Source organism: Lutra lutra, chromosome 8 (assembly GCF_902655055.1).
Source record: "Lutra lutra chromosome 8, mLutLut1.2, whole genome shotgun sequence".
In the NCBI taxonomy this organism is placed as follows: Eukaryota; Metazoa; Chordata; class Mammalia; order Carnivora; family Mustelidae; genus Lutra; species Lutra lutra.
In genome coordinates, this window is record NC_062285.1 from 76,115,504 (window position 1) to 76,140,586 (window position 25,083).

Sequence of the window (25,083 nt, forward strand, 5' to 3'; positions counted from 1 at the left end):
TTCAGCTGTTGCATGCTTGTTGTCTTTGGAGGGGAACTACCATCTTGAAGCACTGCGTGTTAAGAACCAGGAAGTGCTAGATGACCAAGAGGCCTGCCCACTGAGCCCACGCTGGGCACCAGACAGGATATAGATTTGCCGGGGTTGGCCAATTGGGGATTTAGCCAGTTCCCAATAAATGCTGGGCACAATGTTCCATTTGGATTAGTGCAGTGAGGTTCAAGCCACCCAATTTTTTGTCCTTCATGTCTCGCTATGTAAAATAGCAATAATAAGGGCTTCCATACCGATGGACAGATTATGTAGAAGCATGGTAAGTGATGAAAAAGGCACTTAAAGTATCACACGCAAAAAAGTTACACCAATCCCATTTTATTCATAATTTACAAATTATGCTTATCTGGTCTTGACATATTCTATTGGAATCATATTATTTGAGGCAAATATAGTAATACTCGACTGCAGGGGGAAAAAGTTCTACTGGTGATGATAGGAGAAGTAGCGGCCTGATAATTTTATAGATAATACCAGCCTGTGGAAACACTCCCGGTCAGAGATGATACTTGGGTTTTGCTTTCGGATCTCCCCACTTCTGCATGTGTGTTAGCTCCTCTGCTCGGTTTTGGTATTGTGTTTTCTCCTACTAAATGGCAGAGCTTGACCAACGATTATTTCACAGATAGCCAATGAGTGCCTGGAGGGCCTCAATCGGTTTCAGGCATTTTCCAAAAGCTGGACTTAGTTGTCGACTTTTGTCAATAGAAGGCTCCCTGAGTTTCCCCATCCCTACAAATGGTACGCACTCCATGATGTCACACATTTTAGTGCTTTGCCTAACTCCCAGAGGCATGTGTGTTTGTGTTTAAGAGGGTCACCGCACTCTTTTGAGTGGTATCATATGTCAAGCATGTTGGAACGGGTCTGGGGTTATTCCATATTGATTTAAGAACAGCTGGGGGAATATGCCTCTTACAGCTGCCCTTGCACAGAGCACTGCTCGAGGCATGTTTAAATGTTAGCTCTCCAGTCTGTTATCTGTTACATCACTACACCCACGCGATACTTACCTGTTTACCCTCTAGTCCACTGCACCCCTGGAGGGTCGGCCCTTTTTTTCCTATGATCTCTCATTTACTCCTTTTCCCTAACATAGTGAAGATCCAGTCCTCACCTTCCCTGCCCAAATCTTCAGACCACTAGTCTGTCCACTCATCTCAACCCTGGCACGTGGGGGTTGGGGGTGAGCCCTAGTGTATTACTGTTGGTAATGGAACAACTAGAAACTAAAAAGAGCAGCCAAAACAGTGAGTTGTGAGCTGAAGATATGGAAATAAGCACATGATTAGTTCTGACTTGAATGGACTATCTTCCTGATATAATCAATTACCCACTAGAAACTGTATCTTCATCAACAGAAAAATTTCAGTAAGTGAGAAAATAAGCCCTTTCTCAATGAACTTTCTCAAGAGGTTGAAAAAATAATTTTTACATGTATATAATTTATTTATTAATATTGTAGTCTTATCTGATAGAAAAACTCATCTCAAATGATATTATAAATTAGGAAACATACTTCTATTAAACTCTTGGGCCTCAGAATGTAGCATGCAGGGGAATAAAATCTTTTTGAAATTAAAAATTATATGCAGCAGAAACTGATGCTTTTAATAACTGATGCATTTTAATAACTAAGGAATAAGACATTTCCCTTAACATCAAAATCAAAGATTACTGTACTCATTTTAATATCACTATATAAATATAAAAATGTTAACCAATACTTGCCTAGGTCCAATATTCCAGTTGCATTACCAAACATATACATAACAAGTATGAACTTATATCCAGTGTCAAATTTCCCCATCATTATCTTCTTGTGACATCATGACTTTAAGAGCCTGGAGAGTGCTTTTTTTGTTTGCTTTTACGTTTTGTTTTATTTTGCTCTGTAATCTCTAAGTATCTAGGCAGGAAAGAAAAACACAACTGAGAAATATTTCCGTTTTGGACAAGTAAGAGTCAGGTCAGTTGCAATCTCATTTGGGTATTTTATATGCTATAAAATGGTGAGCTGTGCCTGACAATGGGTGGAGAGGTTAGGTCATTTGTTGATAGCAGTTATATACCCAATGGCTTATTTGCTATAAAAAAGAACCAGCATGGTCCCAGGAAAGAATAGATAGTCCATCAAGTGAAAAGCAGGCTGCTCTCCTCTGGACAAATTAATCTCTTCTCTTAATGTTCAGACATCAAAAATGTCTTGTTTCATGTTAAAACAGAGATGGTTTCCTACCCTGGAATAGGGTCAGTCTTTAACAATTTCCTCTTCTTCTCCCCATCTGCAAACTCTCTGTTTAATTAAAATACTTTAAAATCTACTTTAATCTAATACTGTTATAACAACGATGGTCCTGGATTAAAACAATGACTGCCTTGGTTGACTTTGGTTTGCTGAAGCCATTTAAAAAAAATCAAGTATGTGATATCGTTCAAAGTTTTAATAAAGAATTAAGGGTCACTGAACCACGGTGAAATTTCTCATACATTTGTTGAATGCCTATTAGGTTCAAAGTTTTATGCTGCAGTTAGATATATATCTCAATTTCTTAGTATTTCGGGATCATGGCTCTTCCGCGACTGGTAAGGAAAAATACTACGGTGTCACAGTAAAGAATTCTTAATGTGGGGGAAGTACAGGAGTAGAGGGGTGGGAGGTACTAGTAGAGTCAGTTAAGTAACTGTTGTTCTGGGTCTCCACACATTCATTCCAAGCCTACATTTCAACATTGTGGAAGGATTGGTTCAGGAATCCATTTTTAATCTACTCAGACCATGACTCAAGAATTTTAAGAGCCAATAGTTTTAAACTAAATGACAGCAATCCAAAGAACTTTAAAAATGGTCATAAGAAACCCTACCCAGACCTTAAACTTTGCCAGTAATAACTTGAGAGTTTTAAGACTCTGGACGTAATTGTTCCTTGGGAGACAGGGGCCAGAGGTCAATTTGCAAAGCATCTCCCAGACTTTGGGATCAGGGGCCTTGTCCCCTTACCAAGCATCCATTCTTCCATTACCCATATTTTGCTTTAACATCCTAAATGTTTAGTGTCTACAAATATTATGAGCACGGCAGGTTTTTTTCCCCCTCCACAAATCCTGGTTGCATAATTTAACATAAAAACAATTTGGGGAAGAGATGATTATCTCTCTACATTCTGAAAAGCTCTTACCGATACAGTTTAAAATCCACAATTGAAATGCCGCATTTTCTTGAGTATTCAATAAATTTCTTGGGTTTTTTCGCCCCTAACTACACAGATAGGATAAATAAAACCACTCAGTTCCTTAAGCACAGCAAACATGAATCAAATAGCTTTTACTTCATATTTATAAAAGGCAATGTGACTATCGTAAGTTTCTCAATATTCCCTGTTACCTTTAAGCATTTCCATTTATTATTCTCAATACATTTTAATAGCATACATATGTTCACACACACAAAAAAATTCTCCCCGGGGGCTTACCGCCAGCTTTTTCTTCCCCAAATCTTTTAAAATCTTCCCCTCCACATGACTTAAAACATGTTTTGAACGGGTTATCTGAAAATCCCCTTTTGTGCTCCGCAGTGACAGAGCCCCTCAGCACCCGGGAGAAAGCAATCACATTCCAGTTATGCTGTCAGTGTGAGGGGCATGAGCTCCAAAGAGCTGGAAATCCATTGTGTTGCACGTTATAAATAAGAAAATTGCCCTGTGACAGCTACAGTTTGGAAGCATTAACATTTTTCTTTGCAACTCTCATTTTTAATCTCTACTGTTATTTTCCTTAGGAAAACTTAGCCCCCGTATGAATTCCTGTATCGCTAACCTATTTGCCATAATTAAGAGAAATAAATCCCAACTGACCGCGACGAAGGTCGCCGTCAGCATTTAAGACAAAACTGACTCTTACTGATTTAGCCAAAGGTCGTCTGTCCCAGCCGCACCCCCGCGCACCCTGCCTCCCCCTACCCCTCCTCCCATTTCCAAGCAAGCTACTTCACGTTACATTAAGAATGCGTGATGTGTGCTTTCTAGCTTTTAAGTTTGGTCCTCTCAACCATGAAAACACAGTTATAAATTGTTCTCAGAGCTAAACCACTCAACATCTTGGCACTTGGTTGTTTTTAACTTTCAACAATAGGCACTGTTCACTCCCCTCCGTCTCAGTTCTTTATTCAGTGATCAGGCAGGACACTGATGAAAGGCTAGTCACGGCTTCCCCCACCATGGTCTCAGTGTGATGGCATGTGATGGTTCACATGGGGTGTGTTTGATCCGAGAAAGCCCAGTCTCTGCTTATTCTTCCTTTGTTCTGTCATCTGGAGGGAAAGAGAGAGTGTGTTGAGCTCATTTTCTCACTTTTTCCACAGTGCTGGTGGGCTACGCAATGTGGGGTTAATATTTCCCAAGCACCTACAGTCTGTCTGGCATCCTCCAGAATATAGTTACAAAAAAAAAAAAAAAAAAAAAAAAAGGCGGGTGGATTTTTTTTTTTTAAGTGAATTTCCACCGAGAGAGAGAGAGAGAGAGAGAGAGAAAAGGCAAATCCCTCTCTGTGGTTTAAAAACAGGAACCATGGTTCTTTTCAAGCAGCTCTGACTTGTCAGATAATCATCACCATCATGGTAGTCATTTGAATAGTTATCACAGCTACTTTTGATAGTATTTTTACTACTGCTAATAATTTCACACGATGAAGGGGTTGATTATAGCATTGAAATGACAGGTCCGGATGACGATCTGCCTTCCCGATGAGCTTAGTAATTGCTAGGATGGCAGAAAATATAATTTTCTATCAAAAAGTGCAAAGAGGCCCTTGTATTTTGTGCTTTGTGTCTTCTCCCCCCATCCCCCCACTCCCATAGGTGGAGAAGAGTCACACTAGTGACCTGGACTTTACAGCTCTCTGTGAATAACAGTCCTGCTCCCAGGAGCCTCAGGTCTCCCCTGACTCACCCCACCCAGCGGCAGCTCCAGCTCCCCGAGCACACTGACCTGCTCTTTGAGCTCTGCCAGCTGTGCCGACAGCTGTTTGACCAAGCTCATGGTGGATTCCAACTTCTCCTGCAGGTTCCGAATCTCATTTTGCTCACCATCACCTTCATTGCTAACGAGGGACATGGCTCGCATCCGAGGAAACCAGTCTAAATTCTTCTCCTAGAAGCAAATACATGTTCAAGAGCAAGGGAATAAGTATTGGAAGGGAGCCTGGAGTTCTGTAAAGAGGGGTCATAGGGGCTCATTAGTATTAAATGTTTAAATCAAAGTTTCTTAGTACTCAAGGCAAAGGGACTCTTTCTGGCCAGGCCCTGGGGTGGTCTGTGGGTGGGAATGAAGGGCAGGTTAGGCTTTGGTTTTCATGAGCTGGAGGAAGATTTTAAATATTGGGACAAACTTCCTGTGGGCTCCCAGGTAGGTCCTGGGTGCATCATTCAGCAGAGCACACTGAGCTCAAAGGGCATCCAGTGAATCCTGGTGAATGAGGAGGTCGGGTCTGGAGGCTACGGAGAACAGATCCAAGTATGTGTGTGTACAGTAGAGGCATGAGCTCTTTCTCCCCTCCCCCCACCCCCTCTCCCCAGAAAAGAAAGGGGCAGCAGAATAGGAGGGCGGTAAAAGAAATGTTTCAGTTCCGGCCACCCGTGCCAAACTAGTTCACCACCCACTTCCCCAAGACGGGCTCTGAACTCCGCTCAGGCAAGAGGGAAGTGGGAGGGCATGGCCCTAGGTTACTCTGTCTGCTCCCTTTGGAAACTATTTTATTACAGTGAGGATGAGGTTTCAGAGTTAGACTTCCCCAGAGGGCAATAGCTGATACCACTTCTGTTTTTCTAGGCAGACTGGGTGTAGGGGTGTGTGTGTGTGTGTGTGTGTGTAGCCCTCCGTTGTTGGAGAAACAAGGAGCTCACCCGATGCCCGGTTCTCTTGAAAACTCTGATGGCTTAACATCATAGAAGCACCCTGCATTACTTACAGTGAACTTTTCAATCCTCAAAAGAGCTTACAAGGTAAATCATATTGCCCCCATTTTACAGATGAGATAATGAGCCACCCCAACAGTTTAAACACCCATTTGACAAGCAAGGGAATGGCAGAGCTAGGATTGGAAGCCAGGTGAACCTTTCCATTACCGACTGGGGATGTCAGCCTGCATCGCTATTTACCTCCCTATTTCTCTAGGTCACCTTTTCCCAACATTTCTAGCGTGATCTCCCCGATTAAGATAGCTCCCACTTCAGGGGCACCTGGGTGGCTCAGTCGTCGTTAAGTGGCTGACTTTGGCTTGGGTCATGATCCCAGGGTCCTGGGATTGAGCCCCGCATCCGGCTCCCAGCTTGGTGGGAAGCCTGCTTCTCTTCTCCCTCTCCCCCTGCTTGTGTTCCGTCTCTTATTGTCTCTCTCTGTCAAATAAATAAATAACATCCTAAAAAAAAAAAAAAATTCCTCCCACTTCAGAGAATCCCACTGACTGTGGTGGTTGCTATGACTTCTGCCTGGCCAGTCACTAGAATGAGGGCCCATGAGTACTTACTTTCCTCCCCTGAGGTCAGACCTATCTCTGTCCTTCTTTCTCAATCTTGTCCAGCCATGGGGCTGTTGCTGGTGTCTTGTAGTTACTGTCACCGCTCAGAAAACAAGTTCTTTATGGTTCCCTACCCCCAACGCAATAAAAAGGGCAGATAAAGAATTAAAGAGGAAACATATTAAAGAATTTGAAACTGCACTTAAAGAGCTGTGGCTAATTAGTATTTCAAAGGAGGATGGTAACTTAAATTAATCTGAAGTGCAGAGTGACAGCCAAATTCATTCATTCAATCTCCCCTTCTGCATCTTTGGCCTGGTATTTAGAGGTGAAAATCAGATAAGGTATCTGCTCCAAGGGGCTTGTGGCTTAGGATAGCGTTCCATGAAAAGTGGACTGTGCACTGTATATATCAAAATCCTCAGGGGTTGCTTGTTAAAACTGCAGATTTCAATCCCATTCCCTCTTTCCAAACCAGAATGTCTTTGGCGAAGTTCATGATTCCTACATGCACTGCAGTTTCGGAGCTCTGGTCTACGCAGATGAAAGGGATACATGTTAACTGCTGGAGTAGTGGGAGGGTTGGGAGATGGACCGGAAGGGGAAAGATCTGGAAGAGCTGTTGAAGCGAGTGGGAGGAGGAAGCCAATTAAGGATCCATGAAACACTTCTAGGGTAGGATGGGTGGCCCAGCAAAGTGGGAAACCATGCCTTGTCATAACGCCCGCAAAATCCATGATTTCCCAACAGCCAGGTTAATGTTCAGGTGAGGCAGAGAGCTGGACTGACGAAGGATGGTATCAGAAAGACACGGTGTGGGGAAGTTAGGGCTGTCCGCAGAGTGCTGGCTGGAGTGCGGGAAGCTAACACGCTAACACGTGGCCTGGCAGGCGGGATGGAGAACCAACCTGGGCTCCCAGCTCTACAAGCACTTAATCCTTTCAACAGCTCACTTAATTCAGTTCTCTTATCTGTCTAGTATCTGTATTCTTCACAGTGTCATCGATGGTTGGAGCTTTACAAATGAAGAAACTGAGGCTAGCACATGGTTTAGCTGGGACCCCAACCCAGACCCGTCTGCATCAAGGTCTCTTGCAAGGCAAGATGGAAGACTATGGACAGAAAGTGGAATGAGAAAATCGAAGATTCTGAAGGTAGAACAACTTCAGGAAGTGAAGATTTTAGGGCGAGAGTGCCTTCAATCTGCTAAAGTATCAGGGAATTGGGGGAGTTAGTATTTAGTGGGTGTGGAGTTTCCATTAGGGAAGACGCAATCTCTGAAACGGGTTGTAGTAATGGTAATGTGACTGTATTTAATCCTGAACAATGGTACACTTAAAAATGGCAAATTTTATGTAATGTGTCTTTACAATTAAAAAAAAAAAAATCACTGAATTTGCAGGGGCTAATCTTTGGGTGAATTGTGCACAAAGTCCCTGAGGTCTTCCTGAAGGACATCAGTGGTTGGGGTGGATAAGGAGGCTGTGGGTGGCCAAGGACCAAAATCTGTGCTGGAATGTACAAGAGTGAGCAGGAGGTATCAGAGGGGAAGTGATGGGAAAGGGTTGAAAATGGCATTTTCACGTGCGGGTGAAGATGTGATGAGTCCTTCGTGCAGAGCAACCCAGTCAGCAGGGCCCTCAGTTTGGAAGGGCTAGGGAAATAGGCAGCTGCCATCAAGTGGGCTGAATGACTAGGGATGGTTTTGGGAGAGCTAGGAAGGCAGTATTCTGGGGCAGGAGAGCTGGTTTGTACCAGGATAGGGATTTTAGGGGGGCGCTGATGGACCAGAAGGGTTGGAAAGCTTCCGACAGCTGGGTCTGGAGTGAGCAGGTGCTAATGGACATGGTGATACCCAGGGTCAGGATGGTGAGATCATTAACTTTCGGAAAGTCTCCAAAAGAAACAGAAGGAAACCACTGCTCTGATGCTTAGCCAACAACATCACTACTTCAAAGGGAACATGGGTAAGACTCTGTGAAACCAAATTTGAAGAGATCTTATAGTAGGTGTCCCAGGGTCGGGACTCCACCTACATGCTCACCCTTCACTTGTCCCTGTGTTCATCTGTTCATTTACTCTTTCTTTCTGGGTTTACCACATCTGTGCTGGGCACTGGGAGAACAATAGCCAGCAAACCCCAGCAAAGTTCCAGACTAGGTGGAGGGTAAGACTTCTGCCAAAGGCTGGTGAAAGTAAGGACGAGCCTGGGCTTGTGGGCTCTACGGTCCTTTCTCGTAGTCCCCCAAAGCTGTTCTTGTTTCTAATCCCGTTTTGGTTTTCCTCACCTTTCTTTCTTTTGCCACTTTTATCTTTCTCTGTTTCTGCCTGTTTGCCTGTTTCAGTCTCTTCTCTCCCACATTTGTGCTTTTGTTTTATTCTGGCCTTCCCCTCTACATCAACAGACCATAATCTGAAACCTACATACCACATGTAATTAAGACTTCTTTTCAGTATTGAGTGTTCTGTAGATTCTTTCCTTAATTTTTAAGGAACTTGACATGAATGTTTTACCTCTCTCACTAAAGTGGGGGGAAATAAAAACCGAAATTGCTCTCTGTCCCCTTTCTTATAAGTAAAGCCAGTCTTTTAAAAATAATGTTCACAACTGATGTTTCTTCAAATGAGTGCAGGAAGTACGTTTTTATTTTTTTTTTCACCAAAATTAACTCAAATGCAATAGTGTGCTCAGAAAAAATGCTGCATATACTTTTCATCAAAAGTGGCCCCCAATTAAAGGCCCCAAGGTTTCTCTTTCTGCTCTTATGGAACAAAGGAGTGGCTTCCATGGAAGGCTCAAACTGAGCAGGTGAGACCTTGGATTTTTGTCCAAGCCAGAACTGCAAGATGGACGTACAGAACAGGACACCACTTCCTTACCCTATTGATGTGTAGGGTGACTGCCATCTAACAAAGCAGATTGATTTGATCTGTTACTTCCCAGTTACTCATATAGGCTACGTACATCTTGTGGTCACGCACATGACTAGCAGATTCCCATGTCGACTTCTGTTAGTCAATATGAAATCATTTCCTTCTTCCACCAGGAATGAAATTATTTGACCACAGGGTAGCATAAACTCGGAGAAGTTCAAGATTAACTGTTAGGCTCTGAGGTTACAGTGTAAGAACCTAGTAACTCGATGAGTGGAAATTCAGAGCTTCTCGAAGGTTCTAAAATGCAAAGCTCAGAGATAAACCAGTTATGGTTCTGAGAAAGGACTCCCAGAACGTGCTGTCACCCTCTAGCTATCCCTAGATTCTAAAAATAATGTATCTTTCTAGATGACCTGAAATGAAAAAAAATCTTTCAAATAGTACGTTCAATAGTCAGATCAATTTGACTTATTTACTTTTGCAGTTATTCAATAAAATGGTTAGGGGGTCAGTTGTCCCTCAAGGTTAGCTGTGCTGTTTTCATGTCTAATTCTTCAGCATGATACCTCATTTGTGCCAAAGAGGCAATGTGGTCTGATGGAAAGATCATGGACCTAGGGGTCAGAACTCCTGGGTTCTGGTTTTAGAGCAACTGAAAACTAGCTACATGATTTAAGGGAATGGAGGAGCCTGGCTCTCTGAGTCCCGGTTTCCTCATTTGTAAGACCAGAATGTGAACCCAGGTGGTCTCTGTGTCTCCTCCAGCTCATCCTTCTGTGAGCCACGAATTCAAGGCAAGTTCCACAAATCAAATTGCTGAGACAAGCCTCGAGCTCCCCAAGGGAGCCAACAGAAACAGTGTTGAGGCTAGACGTGACCCTTGAAACCACATAAGCCAAGCTCAGCCTGTTACAAATGCCCAGCCTGAAACCTAGAAAGTTTAGATTTCCTGGAGGTCTTAAGTACAGTGGCAGATGTCCCTGCACTTGATTTCTACCTCTGGACAAGTTCATCCACATTACATAATGGAACAGTTTTTATGGAAACTATCCCTGATGATGCGTCACTGGCCATGGGCTCAAGAACATGTAGGATTATAAGGATTTCTCCCCACATCAGAGCGAGATTAAAAGTAATGTAATGTATTTCCCTGGTGGCTAGTGACGTTGCACAGTTTCTCATGTGTCTGCTAGATACTTGTATGTCTGTTAGCCACTTGTATGTTTGGAGAAGTGTCTATTCATGTCTTCTGCCCATTTCGTGACTGGGTTATTTGTTCTGTGAATGCTGAGTTTGATAAGTTCTTTATAGATCTCAGATACCAGCCCTTTATCTGACCACTACACCAAAAACTAATGATGCACTATATGTTGGCTAACTGAACATAATGAAAAAGAAGAAGAAAAAGAGGAAGTAGTAGTAGTAGTAGTAGTAGTAGTAGTAGTAGTAGTAGTAGTAATGGGATGGATGAGCCAAGCTTTGGTGAAGGCTCTACTAGGTACCCATTAAAAGTTGTCTGTTTGTAAGCTAAAGAGGAAACAAGGTCTGTATTCTTCATCATAGTAATTGATCCCAGCTGTTGGCTGCCTAGCAAGTGTTAGGCACTTTAGTCATGCTCTGGCAAAAGTCCACAACAATTCCACAAGGTGGAGACTATTACCATCCCCATTTTGTAGACGAGGACACTGAGGCAGGAAAAGGGTTTGTTTCTTGCCCAAGGTCACACAGGTGTTGTAAGTGGCTGGGCCAGCTCTTGGCCTCCACCCTGTGCAACTGGAAATCTTGTGCTCCTTTCACTGCACTGGACTACTTCTCCACAACTAACGGAGGGGTCATTGCTTAGCTTTTGAACTTGCCAAGGAAAGCAGACCACAGTGAGAATATAATAATTTGAGTAACCCCTTGGTTACTTCTGGGGCATGTTAGAGGCTTACTTATTGAAAACAAAAAACACCAAGCCTCTAGGCAGTCTCTCAGATCCATATGCAGACACTGATGAAAATGTATCAACACTTGACATTCACGGCAATTTTGCAGAGTGCTCTAAAGTATTGTTAATGGGGCTACACACTGAACATACCATGTGTTGTATTGTCATGGAATGCCAATAAACCATTTAATATAGACCTTCACCTCTGTTTCCACTCTCCCTGACTATGCTTAGAATGTGCTGCCACAAGACCATTTTTGCTAAGGTCTTGGTTACCATCTCTCTTCTAAGCCTTCTGTTTATACTGCATTTTCCAATCTGAAATCATTTACAAACCCTCCTAGGCTGACAAGTATAACCATTTCCCCAAAGCCTCAATATGACCCACTGCATTCCTCTTTGCCTTCTGGTTTGAAGACGTCAGCAGAAATTGCTCTCTGAAGGAACACTAGCAATGCAAATACTACCTACTTACTGGAAGGTCCCTGAGGGGAAGCACCATTGCTCCTTTCTGGGAACTTCAGACCCACACAAATAACCTGGAACAAGGATTCTTTGTGAGGTGAAAGGAATCACTTTGGCTAGGCGGGGAATGCTTCATGTATCCCAACCCATTCTCTGCTCAATGGAGTAGAGACATGGGGTCTTCCCACCTTCTCACCAATATGGTGACCTCAATGGCAGGTTAGGCATGATCTCAAAAATTTAAGGGACACCCATAACACTGGCATCTGGGTTTCTAGCCTTGTTGCCTTAAACATCACACCCGCATCTGACAAGTATTGCTAATGTGGGAAACAAATAGGCTGGTTCTCATGGGGGTTCAGATGCAGACCCTGGGTTCATTCATGAGGAGGGAAGGATGAGCTGGAAAATATACACTTGTCTGACAAACTTTAGGGACTGGAGGGGACAGAAAGGATCTAGCTGTGTCCTTTGAAATTAAAACACTATTCTGGGATTGACAAATAAATGAAAAACTCGGTAACTCATTCTATGTGTTAAAAAAAAATGACATGTTACAGAACTGGAAGATTCCTTTGCCAGCCTTATTAACTGTATATTCCTTCTGTATCTCTGTTTATTCTGTATTCATATCTTCCTGTATCTTTCTTCTGCAACTGGCGGGTTCCCACAAATGCAGTAGAGCACCAAATTTGTGTGGTTTGAACAACTTGAAATGTGGTAGTTATCCAAAGCAAATCTGTATCGAATGATCTTTGTAAAGCAACAAAATCCCTTTAGAGTGGCATTGTCAGACCTTGAAATATTTTAAAAATCTAAATGCTCAGAGATCAAGTCTGCATTATGTAGGCGAAACTGGTTTGAACATTACAAATCACTACACAAACACAAAGTATCCTTGGACTGCTGACGCGAGAGGTATAGAGGTTGGGGCCCCTACTTTTTAGCTCTGGAAGGCACCTAACCCAATGCTCAGTGACAATGACCGCTGGTGTCCCTGCTCGCTCCTATCTGGCCCCCCTCCATGGCACTGCCTCCAGCGAGTGGATGGGAAGGGGGCTGCTAGCCGGGAAGCCTGACAGGAAGTAGTCATTGCTCCAGAAGGCAGAGAGAGAAATAGGTCCCACATAAGAGTGGTGTATGGTTATGAAACAATGTAACAAAGCTCTTTATCTTAGCGGGGCTGTGGGTTTGGAATCAATGGGTGACCAATCAGAGAGACTGGAAGCTCATTCAATCCCACAACCTCCTCTTTCCTCTGCAGCACAGCCAAGGTGGGAGCGGGCATGACCCATGGCCCATGTGTGGTGCGCAGCAGGACAGGGATGTTCATTGCCCCACAGCCCCAAGGCTTGAGTGTTGGCAGAGGTGGACGCATAGAGGCCCCCCTCTCCGTGGCTTCCTCAGCTTAGCGAGCCAGAGTGAAGCAAATGAGCGTGGTCCTCCTCAGGTGAGAAGTGGGTCAAAACAGTGGAACAAACTTCTGCAAAACTGTCTTCGAGGGTTAGGCTCTGGAGTTTTGGAGACTCACGGGTCAAGATTCCTGCCCTCTGACATTCCCAAACTGCAGGGGGAGCCAGGAAGTGGTGACGGTAGCTGGTAAGGAGGGCTGCGGCCTCCTGCCATGGGCTGAGGCACTTAGGCATAAGGCCGACCAGAGACTCCCTGTGGGGGGGGGCTGCCTGCCAGCTGATAGGCCTTGGCTGTCTAGGACATTGAGAACTGGGCTCTCCAAAGCCTGCCCACACCAGGTAACCTGAAAATGCACTCGTGTTGGCTAGGAGGGCTCTGCATAGTGACCTGAGAAACAGGTGCTGCTGATACAGATGTGATGAGGACCCTTCAGCTTAGCTTTGTGCCCACGGTGGCTGGTGGCAGCTTCCACCACGGACAGCAGGGTGGACTGTGAGCAGAAACTATGGCCCCCGAAAACCCACCTTGTTTCCTATTCCGGTTGCTCGTCCTGAACTATTTCCCAGCCTCCCTCTTAGGAGCTTCCTGCCCTCCCTGATGAGAGGCAAGTAAGTGGCTACACACAAAAGCAAAACTACGTGTGGGTTCTCTTGGCCCAAGTCTTCTCACCCCTGACACAGCTAATACCAGGTGTCTACACAACATGTCAGCTACATCTGCCAACAGCAGGGTTCTGATCGGCTCCCAGCTGACCAGGCACCCAGGGGCAGAGCCACAGTGAGAAAGAGGGTGATCCTTGATTGGGAGGCCAAGAGGGCCTGGGCCCAACAGTAGCTTAGGGCTGCTACCAATAACTCATAGGATTGCTGGTCAAGAACCAGGAACACTAAGGGGCAGAAGTCTCTGGCTATAGGGTGCCTGGGAAGTGGGGCAGTCGGGGGGGCTATGAGGGATAGGGCATAGAGCCAACCTGGAGCAGTAACCTGAGAGTGGGGAATGGAGTCCAGCACTCTGGGCTCCTTTGAGCCATTGGCCAGCTCATTCTGAGAACCACGGTGGTCCAAGACCCAGGGACTGGAACCCAGTCATGGGTCTTGATGATGCAGTGAACAGAAGGCTTGTGTCCAGGCAGATGTGAGTGAGCAAGGAGTCAAAGGACCTGCACCAGCATTCCCTTAGATCCCTATTGCTTGATGTCAGGGAGCATGATGCCTCCAGCTTTGTTCTTTTTTCTCAAGATTGCTTTGGCTACTTGAGATTTCTCTGTGGTTCCATACCAATTTTAAGATTATTTGTTCTATTTCTTGGAAAAACGTCATTGGAATGTTGATAGGGACTGCACTGAATCTCTAGATTGCTTTGGGCAAGATGGATATTTTAACAATATTCATTCTAATATGTGGGGATGGAGTATCTTTTCATTTATTTGTGATTTTGTCCATTTCTTTCATTAATGTCTTATAGTTTTCATTATACAAATATTTCATATCCTTGGTTAAATTTATTTGTAGGTGTTTTATACTTTTTGATGCAATTGTAAATGACATTTAAAAAAATTTTTCTTTCTGACAGTTCATTATTAGTGTATAGAAACACAACAGAATTCTATGTACTGATTTTGTATCCCGAAACTTTTTCGGACTTGTTGATTGGCTCTCACAGGTTTTTATTTTGGTGGAGTCTTCAGGATTTTCTATATATAATATCACATCATCTGCAAATAGTGATAGTTTTACTTCTTCCTGTCCCATTTGGATAACCTTTATGATATCATTAGTTAATAATGGGGTCAACAATTACACAGAGGACAAATTTCAAAGTTTAGAAACTTTTGAGCATCCATTTCTGATTTCTTCTTTTGCCTTCCATTTGATAGAACCTGCATGACATGGGTACCTGCCACGTGTTATTGGTAAAATGGATAGCTGATTAGTTGTTGCCTATGGTAGTAATGAACATTGGTAAGCTGGGCAACCTATTTTTTCAATAAGATAAATTATTAAATTATAAGATTAAATTATTAGGATAAACTACTTTTCTTTTTGTTTGTTCTTTACTAATCCAAAACCAAAATCCTTCCTTTCTCTTTTTCTTCACCATATACTTAATGAGCACCCACTAAGTAGCAAAGACTCTTCCAGGTACTGGCTAAAACAGTAAACAGCTCAGAAAGAGTCCTTGCTGTTTTGGAGCTTAATATTCTAATGGAAGGTGAATAATGAAAGGGGGTGGAGGTGGCAATAAATAAACGTAAATGAAATAATTTCAGATAAGGGTAAGCACTATAAAGAAAATGATGGCTTGAAAATTATCTTAAGGGAAGAGGGTGTTATTGTAGACTGGGTAGGCCATGAAGGTGGCTATTGGGAGTGATGTCTGACTGACAAGAAGAAGATAACTTTGCACAGAAATGAGGGGACAGAGTTTCAGGCAGGGGAAATAATGCGAATGTCCCAATGCTGAAAACGATGCTGATGTATTTGAAGGACAGAAAGAAGATCGGAGTGAGGTACTACCTGAAAGATGGGGCATTGGAGGAGGTAAAGAACCAGACATGAACAGGCATGAGTTATGGACAGCCCTGTATACAGAGGGAGCTATAGGAGGGTTCTGGCTTCCAACAGACGATTGGCAATTCCTGGTTTACAGCAAAAATACATACACATACGTATGCACACACACACACACAAATAAAATAAAACAGGACATTCTGGCTGCTGCATGGAGAATGGACATGGTAGAGACTCTTACTGGGAGACCACTGTCTCCAGGTGGGCATTGATGGTGGCTTTGGCAAGAGTGGTAGGAGTAGGCTACCAAAATAATGTCAGCCAAGGGGGCTTTGAAGTCAGTAATGAGTGTTTGAGAATGGATACTTGACAGCACTATTTCTTGTAGGATAAAATTATATTCAGAGATCAAAATATCTCATTAGCATGATTAATGTGAGCAAACAGACTGGATAATTCAGCCTCTAAATGATTTATTAGGCCAGAACCACATGGCTGTTCCCCCAGAGAAGAGAACTGGGTCGTGCCATTGTGTTTCAACATCTGCATTCAGTAACCCCATGCTGGTAGCCTAAAATCAGCCCCGGTGGGAGGATTTACACAATGGAAAACAGGACTGGGTGTTATACATTAACAAACACACTGGAGAATTTCCTTTACTAATAGAGATGAGGAGATCCTTAAAGATAGTTTAAATTAAACTACTGACCCAAAGTCACATACTGAAAGATCATGGCAGAACCAGGATGATGATGGAAATCTCCTAATACACCAAAGACACTCCCTCCCTCACTCCCTCCTTCCCTCCCTCCCTTCTTTTCCTTCCTCTCCTTCCTTCCTCCCTTCCTTCCTTCCTTTTCTCCCTTCCTTCCTTCCAAAAATTTATTTATTTGAGAAAGAGAGAGAGAGAGTGCATACTTGTGAGTGGGGGAGGGGTAGAGGGGGAGATTCTTCAGGCAGACTCCCCACCAAGCATGGAGACCAACTAAGGGCTCAATCTCATGACCCATGAGATCATAATTTGAGTAAAAACCAAGAGTCAGACACTTAATTGACTGGGCCACCCAGGTGCCCCAAGACACATCTTCTGTTACAGAGTACTGGATATGAAGCATAAACAATGAATTTAGAACACTGAAAAAATAAAATAAAGTTTAAGCATCCAAAAAAAAAAAAAAAAGAGTATAATTATCATGATGAGCAATGAGTAATGTACAGAATTGTTGAATTACTATATTGTACACCTGAGATTAATAGAATGCTATATGTTAACTATATTGGAATTAAAATTAAAAACTTAAAGTCTCTTGACCTTAGAATGTACCATGATCTGAATTTATTTTTAGTTTACTGGATTCATGGTTTAATAATCTCTTTTCTGAATCTTTTTATTTATATTTACTTATATACTTTGGATACCACTCTCCTGGATTATGATGATGAAAAGCATATTTACATCAAGATCATCCTGTTTACAAAATAAAAAAATGTCAACAACAAAAACAAAAAGTATGTTTGTATTTCAAATATGATTGGGAAAATGATGGATAGGTCGTTGTGGCAGCAAACTCACAGCGGCCTAGAGAAAGATACATCCGAGCATTTTGGGGGCTAGACTCTTACAGAGGGGTCTGTCTAAACTTTATAAAAAAGAGTCTGTCTGGATATCTTCATGCACTCATCTTCTAGAAGCAATCTGGAGAGCGTTTTGGATTTTCAAACCATGATGAGCTTCAAATAGGTTCCATTTTGTGCTTTAGTCATAAAAATAATAATTTAGCTCAATGCATGTCTCAGTTAATCTACAAGTTGGTATATTTCCTTTTAAAAGGCAAATCAAAACAGCTTTTCTGTAGGTCCTATCAGATATTTTGACAGGACTCTCCTGATATTTCTCTCAAATGTAATAATCAGGGGCACCTGGGTGGCTTAGTGGGTTAAGCCACTGCCTTCGGCTCAGGTCATGATCTCCAGGTCCTGGGATCGAGCCCCACATCGGGCTCTCTGCTCGGCAAGGAGCCTGCTTCCTCCTCTCTCTCTGCCTGCCTCTCTGCCTCCTTGTGGTCTCTGTCTGTCAAATAAATAAAATCTAAAAAAAAAAAAAAAAAAAGTAATAATCATATTCATCTCTATTTTTATTACGAGAATTAATAATAATAGATTTATATGTGGAGTTCAGAGAAGATATGTCTATAATTTTCTATACAGAGTCTAAGAATGTCTATATAGTCCTTACAGAATATCTCTACAGAAAATGCTATATCTAGAGAAAAAAACATTTCCCCAAATTTTTAACACCAGAATCAAAGGCAATAACAAGTGCAATTAAAATTTGTTGTAGTGGGGCACCTGGGTGACTTAGTTGGTTAAGCATCTGACTCTTGATTTTGGCTCTGGTCATGCTCTCAGGGTTGTGGGGCTGGGCCCCACATCAGGCTCTGCACTCACCGGGGAGTCTGCTCAAGATTCTGTCTCTTTGTCTCTGCCCATTCCCCTCATGTGCACAACCAGGTGCGTGCTCTCTCTCTCTCAAATAAATAAATAAATCTTTTATTATTTTTAAAAGATTTTATTTATTTATTTGGCAGAGATCACAAGTAGGCAGAGAGGCAGGCAGAGAGAGAGGGGGAAGCAGGCTCCCCGATGAGCAGAGAGCCTGATTCGGGGACTCGATCCCAGGACCCTGAGATCATGACCTGAGCCGAAGGCAGAGGCTTTAACCCACTGAGCCACCCAGGTGCCCCAATAAACAAATCTTTTTTAAAAAAAAATCTGTTGTAGTAACTGCATCTACTACCATTTGAATTTCACTGCCTTTTTTCCTCACGTGTGTCTACGGAACACATATAAATGGGTAAATCTTCTAAAATACTAAAATTCCTCCTTTGGGATAATCATAACAATAATAATAATGATAATAATGAGTGTTCTTTTTTTTCCTTGAGAACATGCTAAGGAATGGTCACCAAATGTCAAAATCACCCAGCACAGCTCAGTGCTGAGTCTGCTGTGTCGCTCTTGTCCCCACAGAGCTTTAACCACTGTAATCCGATTATAATGAGTTTGTAGCTGGCCAGCTAGGCAGCTGGTGTTCTTTCACTAGTCCCTCATATGAAGACATTTCCTCAAATGTTTCTTTTAACTTATGGGCTATCTTGAAGTCTTCCCCTTTGTCTTTACCCAAACAGAGGAAAAGAGCTAGTGGTCCTCAAACTGTGTCTCCTCTGGGCTAGCAGCATTAGCACCAACTGGGCAATGGATAGGAATGTGAGTTCCTAGGCCTTACCCCAGAACTGCAGAATCAGAAACTCTAAGGTTGGGGCTCAGTGATCTGTGTTTTAATAGCACTCTGGGTGATTCTGATCACCGGGGGATTCCGACCTGAAGTTGGTAGCAACCACCCCAGATATTTTAAAATCTAACCAATGATACCTTAACACCACTAATCATTGGATGAACCTTAATGAAAATCCTTACCTGTACTCATCTTACACACTGATGGAATAATCACACAATTTGTTGGCTAAATAGGGACACATCTGAGCATGAAAAGAATGCTATTAAAAATAATGCAGAGGGAGCCTGGGTGGCTAAGTTGGTTAAGCATCTACCTTTGGCTCAGGTCATGATCCCAGTGAGATCAAGTCCCACATTGGGCTTCTTCCTCAGCGGGGAGCCTGCTTCTCCCTCTGCCTGCTGCTCCCTCTGCTTGCATGCTCTCTCTCTCTCTCTCTAACAAATAAATAAAATCTTTAAAAAAATAATGCAGAGACAGGGGCATAACCTTAATTCTTATAGTCAAAAATACAGTCTCTCTAGGTTCCATTAAAATGTGGGCTATCACTTACGGTATTGGGACCAATGCTTCAGGAGAGTGACAAAATTCCATTACAGTACCTGAGTGGTCTCTGTAGATAGAAAATTTCATTTACGTATGTAAATGGCTGAGAGGACCATTTTGAGATACTATCAACTAGGAAGTCATAAGTATTTTGCTCATTTGTAAATTGCCCATAAATATGGGTTCTGACATATTTCTCATGGGAGTAGTCCATATTTGCCATGCTCATCATTATTTCCCACCTCTCTTATAAAATGGATATACTCTAACACTCTCCAGGACTTCTCCTTGATTCTAATGATAAAATTTGTGGAAATTATGGAAATTTCTGGAAATTTCCTTCTTCTGGAAAACCCAATTTTTTTCCCTTGGACTTTATCAACACCGGCCTCTTTACCAGCTTCTGAATTGAAGTCCATCACCAAAGAACTGGGGAGTGGTCAGGAGAAAGATCTGGAGTGGTTCTTTGGGTCAGCACAACACAGATCTAACAATAAACTTCAAGCTGGACAAAGATGATGGGCCAGGTTGCACCAAAGAAATCTTACATTCAGGCCAAACTTCTTCAATTAGCGACAAAAAGCCACAATTCCTTCACTAGATTTTTCCAATAGGACATCGTGTGGATTGAGGGACACTGAATTTAAAAAAAAAAAAAATCTGAATTGAGTCCAAACCAATATGCTCTTCTGGGAGCGGGGTACGTGGGTGGGATGTCAAAATGGGACTGAACTGCCAGCCAGATGATAGCTTTGCAGAGTATAGCCGTAACCACTGCCTAGCTGGCTCCAGGATTTGGACCACCTACGGAATGGCACCCAGCAGAAAAAAGAATTCCACCATGGTCTTCAATGCACCAACAGCTGACTAGCTGGGTTGCTGGGCCATGTAGTACTGAACAGGGTGAGCAAGATCAGCCATAGGTGATGATCTGTAACTCTGCCACGCAGCTGTTACATGGTGACAAGAAGTGAGGTCATTTCAGGTAGGATGAACAAGAGGGCTTGCAAATGATGAAGCAGAGGTATGGGCTGCTGGAACACAAGTGAGGCCACAAGAAGAGTCAAATATACAGTAACTTCAGAGGATGGTGGTTCTTCCGGAGTGCTGGCTCCTGGCTAATCATAATTATGAAATGCCGAGTCACCAAAGGCACAGAGTTTTGGTGAACAGGAATCGCAGCCATGAGCCATGAAGCAGGCTTGCACAAAGGCAACATGGAAGCAATTGTCGATCCCATGGTAGCTGCTGCCTTCCTAGTTTTGGGGCATTTCACCAATATATTCCTCCATTTTTTAAAAGGTGGCTATTTGGGTTTTACGTTTTTTTATCCATTTTTCCATTTCTGAAGCACTTCCCTGATTATTTGCTTTTATAGAATATCAATCTGAGAGAAGATAAAAAAATTCAAAGAAATACTAGAGTGATTGGTACATGCGGAACTTGTTTCTGACACATGATGGAGCCGGTCAGATGAGATAATGTAATGGCGGGTTATGACTGCCTGTTGTACGCAGGGGCTCGGTGCTGATGAAGACTCAGATGCTGCCCTGAGACATTTTACAGCGCACATTGACTGACTTTTCAATGGCTTCCTGCAATAAGAATATATCTTGACTCCTCAGTTAGATGGTACACATCTTGAGAGCTGAAACCATATATATAATCGTTCACAGCTCCCATAGCGACACAAGCTCTTCTAAGTCTTGTATTTCCCCTCCAGCTTGCTTGTTCCTCCACTGCCCCCCAGCTGCTGATTCGAGGCTCCCAGACCCGTCCGCCTCCCTGGCTGGGGCACTATTGTACAATAAAGACTCAGGCTGGTCTTTGTCCCTGGTCCCTAGCAGGAGACTCTAAGTCCTTGGAGTTTCCCAAATGATAGAAATGTCTTTATCCTTCACCAGCCCCTTGGATCACACCTGACCAGCTTCGGGATGGGGGAGAGTCACTGGAAAGACCAAGCACGCATGATTAAAGGGTTGGGATTTTTAGTTCAGCTCACCTCTGGGGAGGGGAGGGAGGCTGAACATTGAGTTCAATCATGTTGCCCATGATTCAACAATTCAGGTTTGGGTAATAAACACCTAAAAAAAAAACCTAAACACTGAGGTTCGGTGGAATTTCCTGGTCGGTAAACACACTGGTGTGCGGGGAGAGTGGCACACCTGGATTCTGTGAGGAGAGGGCCTGGAAGCTCTGTGTCCCTCCATGCCTCCAAGACCTCGTCTCATCCATCTCTCCATTTGGCTGGCCCTCCTGGTTTGTATCCTTTATAATAACACTGCAATTATGCGTATAGTGCTTCCCTGAGTTTCTGGAGTTGGTCTAGTGAATCACTGAGCCTGAAGGGGTCGTGGGAATCCCTGAATTTATATCCAGTCTGTCAGAAATGCAGGGGGCCTGGGAACCCCCAAAGTGTGGTTGGCATCTGAAGTCAGGGCAGTCTCACTGGGGATGACACCTGCTAACTTATGGAATCCGCGCTAGCTCTCAGTGAGTAGTGCCGGAGCTGAACTGGGGAACTCCTAGCCGGGCCTAAAAGCGAGTAGGTAGGTGTTAGAAGGGGCATCAGCTCTGCAAACATGAAGATGCCATAGGACAAGCAGTCCAGGTAACTGGGCTAGTTGCACATCTGCTCTCGCTAATCACTGCTGCTCTGAAACCTATAAACAGTCACTATTCCACTGTACTTTTTTAAAGAGAGCTACAGAAAACAGAGCATACCCAGAGACGTACAGCTCTCTATACAGACACAACCACACAAGGCAGGATTGGTGCAGGGTGTGTTTATGGAAGAATAAATTGTAAAGGATGCTGTTGGGCTGCAATCTTAAATAAGTTCTCTTTTACCCACTACTCATCCTGCCATTGGGGCCAGGAACTATTTAAAATCTACCAGCCTGTGAACGTTCTGTGGACTGAACTGTCTACTCTAGTACGTTCTGTCCATTTTCTTGCCAGGAGTGAATTTTGTGTACTACAAATAATGGACATTGCACCCAAAAGTGAAAGCAATGATATATTTTGTTAGAATAAATTTCCCTAGCATAAAATCTAAGCTCCTTTCCTAGCCCAGAGGGCCCTGGCATGATCCAGTCTATCCCTCTCCCCCCTCCCACATCCTTGCTCTCCATTTGTCTTCTTTACTAGATCCAGCCGTGTGGGCCGTCCTGATGGTCCTTCCTCATGTCCAGCCCATTCCCATCAGAGACTGGCTCTTGCTAGTTCTAAATCTTTCCATGGCTTGCTCTTCCCCCCTTGAGGTTTCTGCTCTAAGTACCTCCCCAGAGAGGCTGTCCTTAACAGTCCAATGTAACAGACCCCTGTCCCTGTTTATTCCTTTACCTTGCTTTGTTCTTCTTTCTCATTTCCTGACATGCCCGACCTGAAACAATTATTTGTCTGTTCCCAATGATAGAGCATGGGCTCCAGGAGGGCAGGGATCTGTCCCCGTGTTCTCTGAGCCTAGAACAGTGTCTGGCACATTGTAGGCTTTCAATAAATGATGGCGGAATAAATGCAGGGGTCAAAATGGAGAATACAGAACAAGAAAAGTGTTCTGCCCTGGCCGCTGCAATTTTTACAAAGGTCCAGAGGTGGGGGATATTCAGGGAAGGGGGAAAGTGGCCTGTGCTGTGCTGGGAGGGTCTGTACTCGATGTTAATGGCAACCGAGGTGAAACCACTCTGGATAGTCGTTTCCAGAGACTTCCAAATGAGAGGCTGCTTAGATGGGCAGGGAATGAGGAAAGCGAGCTGTGATTTAAGAGGGAAGGGTTTTGGAGGCAGCTCAGTATTTGTCTGAATCCCAGCTTTGCCTCTCATCAGGTCTGTGATCAGAGAAGATTATTATTTAAGTTTCTTTCTCGGACAATGTGGATAACAACGCTTATCTGTCAGGACTTCTGTCAGGACTTGATGAAAAGATGTAGAGGAAGTAGTGCAATGGCTTTTCCTTGTGGGGAAAAAGAGATCTGAATTTATGATACGCTTCTGGGGGAGGAGAATGGAATGGGAGTTAGGGCAGGGGGCTGTGGGCATAGCATGTGGGGACATACGGCTTAAGGCAAAGGGGACCCAGAGAGTGAAAGGAGTCACCTGTAACTGGCCTCGTGGACCATGAAATCCTGGAAGTCAATAGACAAGAACAAGGAGTCACCCCAATGTGACCTTTTCAATTTCCCCAGGCCTGCTGCTATCTGGGAGTCTGAGAGGGCTTTTCCTGCACTCCTCCCCCATCACTGCTTAGTGACCTCATGGGAATAAGGAGCCCATTCATCTGTTCCATGTCCTCAAACACAACGTTGGCCTCCACATACCCACTTTCTAAAACGTCAATTTCTCAAGTCACCACGGCTTTTCAAAATTGACTGTCTGAAAATCACTGGCACACCACCCCAGAATGGGAAAATTCTATTTTTGCCTTACTTCCTTTGCAAGAGCAGCCTGTGGTCAGGCTTCCTAGGCCCACACAGCCAGAGCTGACCCCATCTGTGTATCTGGACAGTTGCTCTAAGAGAAAGCTATGAGGCTTCCTCTCCCCCTCCCCCCCGCCCCAGGGTGTTTTAGTCCTTCCATATTTTACTAAATACACTATTAATCCTCTTTTACTTCTTCACTTTTATTTATCTTACCCAACGGGACGCAGAGAACGACCTCCGTACGTCAAGTTTCTCTCTTCCCTTTCCTGTTCTGGCCTCTTTGTCCCCTCACTTCAGGGCCTACTGTTTTGGAGAAATGATGTTGACCTTTAGTTTTGCCTGGCCCCAAAGCACACGGGTGTGCTATGAATCGTGTTTAGGAAGACCTGTCCTTGAAGCCATTTTTGGCTTCGCCATAACTTTGTGCTTGAAAATTAGATTACAGGAGATGTCTGCACTTGGGCCCAGTTTGTGGCTTCAATTCACCACCAGGGAATGTGTGCCTACTTAAATTTGGAGCTCACAGGCTTTTTAATGGCCTAACAAACAAGATTTATTTGGATGTAAAATTTATCACCAGGAATGGAAAATTGATGGTTTTGCCAGTGTTAGTAGCCAAGACTTCCAAGGTCCTCTTGAACTCCAATTTATCCTTAGCTCTCCAAGAGATGTTCTGTTACATCCTATAAATGTCACCAGGCAGATGTGAATATATATTTTTCTTTCTAGTAAGATTTTAGTGTAATTTGATTACATCCTTATGTGCCAGTCATGAGTATTTTTTTAAAAGATATTATAGTTGTTTACCCCAAAGTTTAATCATTTTTTGGAATCTGGGGTAGTTGTTTAGAATTTAAAAGAATGTTATCAATAGCCTCACATTTCATTGTGTTGGGTTGGGTTGGGAATGACGCTAACTATTGGAATTATAGCAACATCTATTCAACATTACTTAAGGTATTTGGCTTTGGTTTACATCCCTGGTCATGGTTTATGTATCACATAAGATTTAACATAATTTCCCCACATTTTTTTCTTCAGAGTAATCTACCTCCCCCCCA

The 25,083-nt window shown here is 43.4% G+C and overlaps 1 protein-coding gene across 1 annotated transcript in view; it reads right to left on the minus strand.

Annotated features, from left to right (window-relative positions):
* Nucleotides 1-1,659: 1,659 nt before the first annotated feature.
* The window catches only part of ITPR2 (inositol 1,4,5-trisphosphate receptor type 2), a 491,082-nt gene continuing 467,658 nt past the window's right edge, over nt 1,660-25,083 (minus strand). Inside the window, exons 56-57 of the mRNA XM_047741839.1 lie at nt 5,039-5,200; nt 1,660-4,362 (exon numbers count right to left, since the gene is read on the minus strand). Of these exons, the coding sequence (XP_047597795.1) occupies nt 4,276-4,362; nt 5,039-5,200 (249 nt within the window). The 3' untranslated portion in view covers nt 1,660-4,275. The remainder of the gene's footprint in view (nt 4,363-5,038; nt 5,201-25,083) is intronic.